This window comes from Cyclopterus lumpus, chromosome 17 (genome assembly GCF_009769545.1).
Source record: "Cyclopterus lumpus isolate fCycLum1 chromosome 17, fCycLum1.pri, whole genome shotgun sequence".
In the NCBI taxonomy this organism is placed as follows: domain Eukaryota; kingdom Metazoa; phylum Chordata; class Actinopteri; order Perciformes; family Cyclopteridae; genus Cyclopterus; species Cyclopterus lumpus.
The window spans coordinates 20,605,191-20,616,927 of NC_046982.1; the positions used below are offsets into that span (position 1 = coordinate 20,605,191).

General features: G+C 45.9%; 1 protein-coding gene across 1 annotated transcript in view; it reads right to left on the reverse strand.

The window, feature by feature from the left end:
• Positions 1-11,737, reverse strand: part of egfra (epidermal growth factor receptor a (erythroblastic leukemia viral (v-erb-b) oncogene homolog, avian)) — a 38,450-nt gene that overhangs the window by 3,485 nt on the left and 23,228 nt on the right. The window contains exons 9-27 of the mRNA XM_034556122.1: positions 11,622-11,737; positions 11,447-11,520; positions 11,287-11,374; positions 10,993-11,192; positions 10,772-10,904; positions 10,282-10,372; positions 9,647-9,804; positions 9,214-9,252; positions 8,960-9,104; positions 8,507-8,629; positions 7,686-7,784; positions 6,512-6,697; positions 6,055-6,210; positions 4,897-4,972; positions 3,711-3,857; positions 3,504-3,601; positions 3,241-3,408; positions 1,420-1,467; positions 1,194-1,287 (exon numbers count right to left, since the gene is read on the reverse strand). The exon at positions 11,622-11,737 is cut by the window's right edge and continues 11 nt beyond it. Of these exons, the coding sequence (XP_034412013.1) occupies positions 1,194-1,287; positions 1,420-1,467; positions 3,241-3,408; positions 3,504-3,601; positions 3,711-3,857; positions 4,897-4,972; positions 6,055-6,210; positions 6,512-6,697; positions 7,686-7,784; positions 8,507-8,629; positions 8,960-9,104; positions 9,214-9,252; positions 9,647-9,804; positions 10,282-10,372; positions 10,772-10,904; positions 10,993-11,192; positions 11,287-11,374; positions 11,447-11,520; positions 11,622-11,737 (2,239 nt within the window). The remainder of the gene's footprint in view (positions 1-1,193; positions 1,288-1,419; positions 1,468-3,240; positions 3,409-3,503; positions 3,602-3,710; positions 3,858-4,896; positions 4,973-6,054; positions 6,211-6,511; positions 6,698-7,685; positions 7,785-8,506; positions 8,630-8,959; positions 9,105-9,213; positions 9,253-9,646; positions 9,805-10,281; positions 10,373-10,771; positions 10,905-10,992; positions 11,193-11,286; positions 11,375-11,446; positions 11,521-11,621) is intronic.

Consider the following 11,737-nt stretch of genomic DNA (forward strand, 5'->3'; position numbering starts at 1 on the left):
CCACTAGATGTCCCTCTCTTCCACTAGATGTCCCTCTTCCTCTAGATGTCCCTCTCTTCCACTAGATGTTCCTCTCTTCCACTAGATGTCCCTCTTCCTCTAGATGTCCCTCTCGTCCACTAGATGTCCCTCTCTTCCACTAGATGTCCCTCTCTTCCTCTAGATGTCCCTCTCTTCCTCTAGATGTCCCTCTTGTCCACTAGATGTCCCTCTCTTCCACTAGATGTCCCTCTCTTCCTCTAGATGTCCCTCTCTTCCTCTAGATGTCCCTCTCTTCCTCTAGATGTCCCTCTTCCTCTTCCACTAGATGTCCCTCTCTTCCACTAGATGTCCCTCTCTTCCTCTAGATGTCCCTCTCTTCCTCTAGATGTCCCTCTCTTCCTCTAGATGTCCCTCTTCCTCTAGATGTCCCTCTCTTCCTCTAGATGTCCCTCTTCCACTAGATGTCCCTCTCTTCCACTAGATGTCCCTCTTGTCCTCTAGATGTCCCTCTCTTCCACTAGATGTCCCTCTTGTCCTCTAGATGTCCCTCTCTTCCACTAGATGTCCCTCTCTTCCACTCGATGTCCCTCTTGTCCTCTAGATGTCCCTCTTCCTCTTCCACTAGATGTCCCTCTCTTCCACTAAATGTCCCCCTCTTCCACTAGATGTCCCTCTTGTCCTCTAGATGTCCCTCTCTTCCACTAGATGTCCCTCTTGTCCTCTAGATGTCCCTCTCTTCCACTAGATGTCCCTCTTGTCCTCTAGATGTCCCTCTCTTCCACTAGATGTCCCTCTCTTCCACTAAATGTCCCCCTCTTCCACTAGATGTCCCTCTCTTCCACTAGATGTCCCTCTTCCTCTTGTCCACTAGATGTCCCTCTTGTCCTCTAGATGTCCCTCTCTTCCACTAGATGTCCCTCTCTTCCACTCGATGTCCCTCTTGTCCTCTAGATGTCCCTCTCTTCCACTCGATGTCCCTCTTTTCCTCTAGATGTCCCTCTCTTCCTCTAGATGTCCCTCTCTTCCTCTAGATGTCCCTCTCTTCCTCTAGATGTCCCTCTCTTCCACTCGATGTCCCTCTTGTCCTCTAGATGTCCCTCTCTTCCACTAGATGTCCCTCTCTTCCACTAGATGTCCCTCTTGTCCACTAGATGTCCCTCTTCCTCTTTTTGTTGTTGTTGTTGTTGTTGTTAGGTTGCATGTAAACTCGCCTGGAGACGGCAGGAAGGCCTCGTCTAGGAGCTTGTCCGTGGGGTCAGGGATGTACCGGAGGACGATGCTTCCGTCTCTGCTCGGGAATCCGTTCTGCAAACAGAGGACGGGAGGTTGTTGTGTTTGGTACAGAATACACATTGTTTACCCCAAAGTCATTTTCTTTATAGTGCAATTAAATTATTTTTTTTTTTTTAAAAAGGGTCGATTCTCTCTCTCTCTCACCAATAAGCCGTTTCTGCCGTGGCAGGTTCCAATGCTGCTATTCAGGCTCTGCGAAATAGAGGATATAAACACGAGTTAACGTCTGAATGCAGAGCAGGAAATTATGTTTTATGGATCCATAAGATAATTTGATATTCCTCGGTTATCTATAAAGCAGACGTTAAGGTCAGAAAGGTTTAAAATGTAATCAAACAGGTGGTTTCAGTGCAAACATGTTCTGCGGTGCACAATGTATTCAGGGAAATACTTTTTGGGGGTTATATTTGACTTTCATTGTATTTGATTTCTTCTTTTATTCATTAGTTAGTGATAATAACGTCGTTTTTTTTTTTTATGGTTTTCCCCCACGAAGAAGCCGGAGCTGTCATCTCGGCTCCTGGCTGACGAGGATCGAAAAAATAAATTCATATTATTCATTGAGGCAATTTGACGAGCTTTGTTGCGTCTGTCGAATCCTCGAAGTCAAAAAGGACCGCGGACGGTGTTGAAACCATGGAAACCGAGCGAGTGGAGAGAACAGAGTGACAGCTGTGGCAACGCAATTACTTCCAACAGGAAAAGGAAATTAAAACAACCATCTGTACAACAAATATATATATATCCTGGACTCATTGTGGGCCATGCCCCAACAGTGATATTAAAAAAAAGCAGGCTGTTATTGGACGGATATATATATATATATATATATATATATATATATATATATATATATATATATATATATAAAAACTTTTCTGCAAAGGTAATCACACTTTGGAGCTGGCATTGGAGCTAACCGGGCTGTCAGTGGGCCGGCAACGTTCCCAGGTACAAGAACCAGACCTACGGAAGGCCTCCACTGAACCTGGAGGAGAACCGTTCTCCTTGTTCAGAGCTCATCAATCAAAAAAAAAAAGAGGGGCACCTGGGGAGGAAAGCGTGGGACGAGGGGGACGATGACGAGGACGAGTGGGTAGTGGGGGTCAGGGAGAGGAGAAATGGTCCCCCACTGGGGCCGGTTAAACAGAACCCGGACAGCCGGGTCCAATCGGGGCCGTTAGCTGAACTCTCTGACCGATCGTCTGGATTCGGTTTAGCCGTCACATTAAAAAGAAAAGGTTAAAAAAAAATTACTTATTTCCATTCAGGGTAACGATTTATGCAGAAATCCCGATTCTCCCCCCAAAAAAACAGTCATGTCGGTTAAGTGTGCGCCGCCGGGGCAATTTATTAATCAATTAATACGTCTGTTTCTGGGGGAAGTTGCTCCCTTCCTCCAGAGCAGCTGGTATTCCTCTTTCCCTGTTTGGATAGAGGAGGTAATTGTGAAGGGAGTCTGCATTCTTTAGGTATCTCGTGTCTCATTGCATGAACAGATCCACCTTTTTCTCTGTTGGCGCCTCTAAATTAACTTTTTTTGTGTAGTTGAGGTTTTGTAGGTTTATTGTCATACACATATATATATATATATATATATATATATATATATATATATATATATATATATATATATAGTGAGGTACTTTAGGGTGTCTGCTCAGTAAAAGTACACCACCTTGTGGAAGTTCTACATACACAGACAGATTGTTTCTAATTTCATGACCAGTAACGGCTTTATTAAAGTTAGAAATGTTGTTTTTATATTATAGCATTCATTTTATATTCCACAAAGTGGAATATGATCCTCCCTTCTTCAAAATATGCATCATGTTCTCTTCTTTTGCAGGATGAAAATGTCAAAGGAGCAGATGGACGGACGCGCTCGATCCGACACCTTTGATGTGTGTGTGTGTGTGTGTGTGTGTGTGTGTGTGTGTGTGTGTTTCCCGTGCAGCAGCTCACCGTGGAGTGGAGCAGCGGGGTGTGGGAGGTGCTCCGGCTGCTGAAGAAGCCGTGCTGCGGCACCAGGTACTCGTCCGCGTCCACGGCGTCCTCCATGCCCTCCCCGCTGATCAGGCTGCGGTACAGTTTGGTGTCCGTGGGACTCGGCAGGTGCATGCGGTCGTCGCCCTGGAAACAAAGAAAAAAAACAATTTACACCCGGTGGACTCGCTGCGTCCGACGGGTTGGGGGTCGAGTTTTCGAGACTGTTAAGAAAACCACACCTGAATGACCAGATATCGGGGAGGGTCCCGGGCCATCTTTGTAAACTCGGCTATCAGTTCCCGGAAACGCGGTCGGCTGTCGGCGTCGATCATCCAACCTGTACGGACACGCCAGAGGACATCATGAGGCAAGAGGATCAAATGATGAGGAACAAAAAGTAAAGGACTCATATGAAGACACTCCCCCCCCCCCCCCCCCGAGCTTACATTTCACCATGATCATGTAGACGTCTATGGTGCAGATCGGTGGTTGAGGCAGCCGCTCCCCTTTCTCCAGGACGCCGGCTATTTCGCAGGCCGGGATCCCGTCGTACGGCTTGGTCCCGAATGTCATCAGCTCCCAAACGGTGACGCCTGCAGGGAAAATTTTTTAAAAAAAAATAAAAATATACTTGTCATTCGCTTTTGTTTTGAGAGGAAAATGAGAGTGACAGGAAGTGGAGCTTCGAGAATGTCGCACAGTATCAAAAATAGCTGTGTTGACCAATTGGCCGTGCCTGCATGGGAGTGGGAGTTGGCAGGAAGCGGCTCTCCGTTGGAGGAACTGAAGGTCACTTCTGCCAAGGGGGTCTGGATGATGATGCTTTGGCCATATTGAGTGGAAGGCAAGATCGAAAACCCTCGGGAAGAGAACTTTTGGAGCAATAAAGCTGTTGCCATGCATCTGTGTGTGTGTGTGTGTGTGTGTGTGTGTGTGTGTGTGTGTGTGTGTGCGCTCTACGTGGGCCGTGGCAGCGACCTCTTGTCCATCCGAGACGGCCGGTGTTTAGGCACGTGTGATAAACTGCAGATGCTAGCAAAACGTGTTTTAAGTGTTTTAATATGTTTAAGATGTTTAAGAGGTTACTGCCGCGTTGGTTGTATTGCTCCACCAACCAGTCAGGTTGCAGTTTCACCCCAAAATGTCCAAGTCAGGATCTGCGAGTCAATGTGTCCTTTGAGCAAGGCACCTAAACCCTGAATTGCTCCCCCCCCCCCCCCCGTATGAGTTGCTTTCATCTAAAATTAAATGTAATGTAATTTCATCCTATTGAAAATTGTTATAATTACCACACAAGTTCTTCGAGTTGTTGCCCTGTGACGTCACACGCGACCTTTTGACCTCTAAAACCTAAATGAGTTCATCCTCCAGTCCAAGTGGATGTTTATGCCGGACGGTCGACACCAAAACACATCACGCCTTAAGGTGCAGAGGCATGAAAAGACAAACATGCCTTTCCCCCTCTTCGCCTCACTCGCTGTTAAAACACCCCAAAAACAGCTGTTTCACATATCTGAAGTTGCACAAGGATTTATTTCACTGGGTGAGAGGCGGAGCGCGTCTACGAGTGTCTAGAAAAGTATTATTATTATTATTATTATTATTATCCACCACCAAAAGCTCAGGACTCACCGTAACTCCACACGTCGCTCTGGTGGGTGTACGTTCTGTTCAGGATCGATTCCAGAGCCATCCATTTGATCGGTACCTGCGGAAAACAACAGTTATGTTATAATCTCTAAATATTGTAGTAACTTAACACGGTAAAGATAAAAGAGAGCTTTTTTAATTTTTTTACAACTGGACAATAATCTTGACTGCAACCCAAACAACGAAGCACTTTAATCCATCTGAATCCTTTTTGCTGTAAACGTCTGTGTTTAAAAAAAGGGGATGAAGAGAAGGTGTAAACAGACATGTGTGTCACTTCTGTCTCTTCGTAGTCAAATGTGTCTTCTTTATTCAAAGTACTGGAGCACTTAAATGCACTTACATTGCAAAGCCATTGCCGTCTTTCACATACAGAGTGTGCAATGTAACTGTGCTGCCACCTAGTGGTGCAGAATTGCATTAATCACACGTGCAAAAATCACAGTTGGGACAGTTTGCATCTAAAAAAAAAAGCTTTGGACGTCTCCACCGTAGAATCTCTTGGAACTAAAACAAACAAAAGGAAGTCTCTGCAGGAGCCGGTTATTATATATATATATTTATATTTCTCAGATCCCACTCCAGCTTTTTATCCAAATAGAACTTGCACATCTGCACGATCTCTGGACGGAAACTCGACACTCGCATTACTTTATGAGTCATAACGACGATATCATGAGTCTGTGAATGTAATAAAAAAGGTACGAGGTTATAAAAGGAAATACAGCAAAGTATTGTTCGATTTTAGAACAAATTAAGCAAAAAGAATGCACATTTTGGGGCTGAAAAAATATCACAACACCGGGTGGCGCAGAAAGAAGTGCCGAGGTCAAAAATACTGCTTTCAGTTTCTCAAAAGGAAAAAGACGATAAGAGGAGGAACTTATCTGATTAGTTATTTCTCTTCTTTTCTGACAGCAACTATTAATACTCACTTACATAGGATACAATCCAGAGCAAAAATACTATCCGTCGTTCATCTACAGGAAGTAATATGTCTCACAAAAGACAACATTTGCAACTATAAATGCATGAATGTTATTGCTCTTGGGCCTATTTAAAAAAAAGGGCTGAATGAGGACTACTTTTCCAGTGTTTTTTATGTATTTTTTTAATAGTTTTCTTTAATCTTCCACCGACCTTCCCACCGTCCGCGTGGTACTCTTTCTCGTCGGCGTTGAGGAGTTTGGCCAGACCGAAGTCGGTGATCTTGACATGCTGAGGAGTCTTCACCAGGACGTTCCTCGCCGCCAGGTCCCGGTGCACTAAGTGGCGTTCCTCCAGGTAGTTCATCCCCTTTATCAAAACACGCAGTTACACGAGCGCAGAGCTCTTTATAACAAAGCCGACGTGAACGGACACGATCAAAAGATGTCAGAGTGCTTTTAAAAGGAGGTGGACTTGTCATCGTGCTCTAATGAGTCATATCACTCAACAGTATTTCTAAACAGTTAAAAAGAGGCAGGATGTACTGTTCTTTTCTCGCGGCTGCAGTTTAAAATGACTCGACGCGCTTCTGCAGAAACATTTTTTTTTTATTATCATTATGCTCCTAAAATGACTAAAAACACCCACCGAGGCAGCAAGTCAAGCTCACCTTGGCTATCTGCACACACCAGTTGAGCAGATACTGGGAGCCGATGTTGTCCTTGTTCTCTTTGACGTAGTCCAGCAGGCAGCCGTAGGGCATCAGCTGGGTGATGAGCTGCACGGTGGAGGTCAGGCAGATGCCCAGCAGGCGGCACACGTGGGGGTGTTCGACGCTGGCCATCACGTAGGCCTCCTGCATGTAGACGTGCACAAATAAATTCAGTTGTGTTGTAGTTATGGGGAGCGAGGACACAAAACACCTTATTCACATTGATAGATCGAAGGTGCAAAGAAATGCGATTGTCCGGTTGAGGAATAAAACGTCTTGCAGCCCGTTGCCTCTCCTGGAAACATGACATTTGTGGAAATATCTGGTGTTTGGTGATTAGTTTTTAAGTTTCTTAGCAGCAGTCATGCCCGGCCATGCATATTTTATGTGGCTCATAAGAGAAAAGAGGCATAAACAAGAGGATAATCTGCACCGGCCACGACCAACAGAGGAGACCCGTGCACACGGCACTTCCGACTGTAGATTTCCGGTCGCGAGTGCATTATTTCTTTCGACGTGACCATTAATGCATCATCGTTGTTCAGGTTAAAGAGCAGTTTGATTGTTGGGAGCTCTGTAATTTGGAGTCTGGTGAGGAAGAGGCTTCAAAAGCACATTTAAAAAACAAGCCCTCTGCCCCGAAGTCATGAAGTTCAGAGGATGTGAAACGTCCCTAATCCCCGCCCCCCCCCCGCCCCGAGCTCCAGATGTGCAGCGACTGAGCACAGGAATCCCAGATGCACATTCATTACACGCAATGCATTTTGGAGCGCGCCGCTTTGGGATCCTGCATTCCTTTCCAAAACACCTCGAGCCTTGGGATTACAAACCAACACCCACATGCAGCGCTGTAGGAGGGTCACGTGTAGAAACACAACCCCGTTTCCCAAATAAGTACGTTTCAAATAACTTTGCATGCAAAAAACAAGGCGCATTACTGTTGAATTGAGCAGCAATAAACATTGTGCAACACATCGAGGTTATGCACCATTGGAATAATAGCGCTTAGAGCTTTGAACTTGTGTGTCACGTCCCACCAGCAGCACGCCCTCTGCTCAAGTAGTCTGGGACTTTTTCTAGTTGTGACTCAGCTTTAACACGTAAAATCCTGGAAAAAAACCCCAAAACGTACGTCCAAGATCTCTTTGTTTGCCTTCGGTGACGTGGCCTCTCTCAACACCTTGATGGCCACGGGGATCTTCACGTCCTCTCCCTCTGGAACCCACAGGCCCTGTGAGGACACACGAGTGTGTGTTATTGGACACACCTGAAATTATCAAGCGGAAAAAAGCAAGTGCTGACACGCAAACGGAAACAGGACAATTACCAACGCTAACGTGAATGTATTGCGACACTTTGTGCTTTACTATATTTGTGAGGACCCTAAACCACTACCTTTGTATTTAAATCCAACAGCACTCGTGTAACAAAGCCTTAACCCTCAAATAGCCCTTTAAAAAGAATGTCATTTCTTTCTTAAAAACGCTCAAGGTCGGACGCTGAAATTGGTCCTCACAAAGATATAAATTCAAAAAGCACACATGCACGCTTGTTTTTTGTTCCAAGTGAGAAGATGGCATTGGCTTACATTCTCTCTCTGGAGATAACGTGAGCCTAAAAGCGACCCTAAAATAAAAGGCCTTTTGTCTCCTTATGAGCGTAGGTCCCCACAGTGTACTGTGTAACAACGTACTACACACACACACACACACACACACACACAGCACTGAAAGTGAGAGTCAATCGTCCATGACCCGGCATGTTAAAAATGTTGCTTTTAATTGAACAATTGACAACAGATGTAGATGTACAGAACCAACTGCCGGGTGTTGGTTCTTTAAACTTGGCACGCGGAGGACTCCTGAGCTCCAGCTTTCTTTTTTTTTTTATATTTTTTTTTTTTAAATGGCAAATAGTTTTGAAACACAAACCCAGAGGCATGTTATTTATTACCTTGTAAACTGTCCCAAAAGCTCCAGATCCCAGCACTTTGATTTTCTTAAACTCGGGTTCCTTCAGTATGCGCAGCAGAGCCTGGTTTGGAGCCTCCCCGCTCGGAGTCAGAGGTTCAACCAACTGGAAAAAGAAAGGACTAATTATCTTCTACACCGTCGTGGGTAACAGCTCTGGGGGGATTCTGGAGCTGCAACGATACTCGGTAACACTTTAAAATAACCGCACGCATTAGTTAAGTTTGAGTAAACACTTAATTAATCATTTATAAAAGTATTGTTTTAACTTTTGTTAGAGGTCTCCCTCTGCTCCTCTTATATAATACTTCATTTACAAATGGGGAATCCGTCATTTATAAAGTGCGGAACAATACATTATAAATGATGAATTAACTCTTTAACCAGTTATTAAAGAGTGTTACCCAAACTTGTGGATGTTCTCCCCGTCTCTCACCTCTCTCTCTTGCAGGAGTCTGCGCGTGGTCCTCTTCCTCTTGATGTGGCGTCGGCGTAGCAACACGAACACAGACAGGCCGGCGATGAGAACCGCCAGCAGCCCGCCGACCACGCCGGCCGAAATCACGGAGAGGCCGGAGTGGCTGTAAAAGACACGCGGGGGCGAGGGGGGAAGGGGGGAATTAATAATGTCAAAACTCGGGCAAAGTCAGCACGCCATGCGCGTTGCACTGCGTTGCCGCGTCTACTCACCTTTTAGTCTGGCAGCCTTTGAAACCGGGCCCCACGCACCTGCAGAGGAGCCAATGCACAGAATCTGATGTCAGCGCCACTTTGATGTCACACTGCATCCATCGCAACGTTTCTCCAAAACTAACAAAGTTCTTCCACGAGACTAAATACGGGGTCCGTTTGGTCCCGTGAAAAATACACGAGTTGTGGAAACACTCGTGACGGTCCTTGGCCCATAAAAAGTGGACGTCCTGGTACCACAGTAACCATAGTAACCGTCAGTGTACCAACCAGAGCTGTTGATAATCTGCTTTTTTTAGTGTGTGCGGACCCCTCTATCCGTTGACGATGTACACAACATATAAATAATAAAAATAATAATAATAATAGCAATACGATCAACTTTATTCATCGTTAAAATAAAATCCCGTGGATTAAGTAACGGCTCTTTTACCCTTGAGTGCAGTTTTTGTGGCACAGCTTGCACACTTTGGTCACGTCGGCGTATTTCCACACCAGCATGTCGTCCGCGCCCGGCACGCCTTGGGGACACCGAGCCACGCAGAACAGGCCGTCCTGGAAGTTGGCACACTTGGTGCAGTTTCCAGAGCCCTGAGTGAAGAATAAGAAAGACTCCGTTTACGAGCGGTAGTAAATGTCGTTGTAATAAAAAGGCAGCGGTGTGCCCCGTCGTTCTCGTGAAGATGTAAAATGTGTCAGGTGGTGTAGTTTTTGGGGGCCTCTAGTCAATAACAATATCATACTTTCCAGTAAGTTTTACAGCTCTTAAACCGGCTCCCAAAAAAAAGGGGGCGGGACTTGTTTTCGGTCGAGAGATTATGAGCATTTAAAAAAGCAGACTGATCAAACAGCCCCGCCCCTTTAAACATGCATTGTGGCCGCAAAGCATTATGGTCTAATAAGGCAAAGCATTATGGTCTAATAAGGCTCCTGTTGATGGAGAAATGGGAACGTAATCGTTCATTTTGACTACACAAAAAAAAAAAAAACATTAAATACAGTGGGGACACTTTAGATTCATAAATAAATGTATTTTGCAATAACAGTGGAGGTGCGACACACACGTACGGGTGCATTGCAGGTCGCGGTCCCGTTGGTGCGTCGACACTCGGGGTGGCAGTCCACGCAGGTTTTATTCACGACGGCCTCCCGGGGCTCTCTGCAAAAACAACAACGACAACAACAAAGCTCTTTTTCAAAACAGTTGCACGTGAAGAGACGCTCTTCTTTCGAAGGGCACGAGTTAAACAGTAAAGCGCGTTCGAGATTTCAATGTTTGACAGGAATCTGCAAAGACAAACAGGTGCGAGTGAATGTGCCAATGTTTGTCTTGTATCTGCTGGGTTTAACTCCAGAATACCTCGGACTCCCTTCTCGGTGTGTCGATTGATTGAATAACAAATCCCCAGTGTCTCATGTCTCGTCTGCAAAAGCTCGTGTTATGAAAATAAGACTTTGGAGGAGTTAACAGCAAAGATCTGGGGCTGTTTGTATTAAATAAGGAACGCTGCATTTAAAAAAAGAAAAAGAAACGTCTGTTCTTTAAAAACTCCCTCACCCCTCCAGGATGTTGCAGGAGTCCACGCAGCTCCCGGCACGGCTGTGGTCGCGGCAGGCGACGCACATGTCGGGGCCGGGGCCCCAGCAGCTGTCCGTGGCGCACTTCCTGTCGCACGTGTTGTTCGACCGGGCTGAAAGCACACACCCCCCAAAAAAAACAAAACAATATTAAATCTCGTTTTTCATCCAATTGGTTACATTTTCTTTCTCTGTATTTACCGCACGCGGCAGCGTCGGCGTTGTCCTCGATTTTGGCTCTTTGGCTCCCCGACTTGAAGAGCGCCTCCCAGTGGCTCTTGTCCGTGTAGCACAGGTTCCGGTTCTTGACGATGACCACGTCTCCGTCGCTGATCTCCTTCAGGGAGCGGAGGCCCAGGTAGCGGATGCCGAGTTGAGACATCATGACGCTGCGGCTACCCCTTTGGAGGAGGAGGAGGAAAAAAAAAGGCTTTTACGACTTTACGCTTTTGGATGAAATGCTTGGAGGTCTTTTTCTTTTACGAAGGAACATACTGCTTAGTCCGTCCTCGAACGATCTCCAGGTTCTCAAAGGGGCTGAGCGACGTCATGTTCTCTGGCCACGTTTGGATCAACAAGTATCCTGAAGCAACACAAGGAGTCGTTAGTCGCGTGACTCTTTAAAACGCATTACTCGTGTCTGACGCACGCTTACCGGTTATTTCCTTCACCGTCTTAAACACATCAAGCTGGGAAGGCTCCAATTTTGGCGTTTTGGTATACGAATCTCTACAAAAACAAAAAATTTAATTACATTTTTTTAAAAAAGGTGCCCGGTGATCCACTGCGCGGTGGATACGGTGGACGTGCACGGACCGTCGGTGACTTACCCGTGAATCGACGGGTGGATGATCGCAATGTTGCCGTTGATTTTGGTGCAGTTTTTGAAGGAGTCGATGTTGGTGGCGTTGATGGACAGGATGTTGGTGAGGTTCCCCATCCCGAG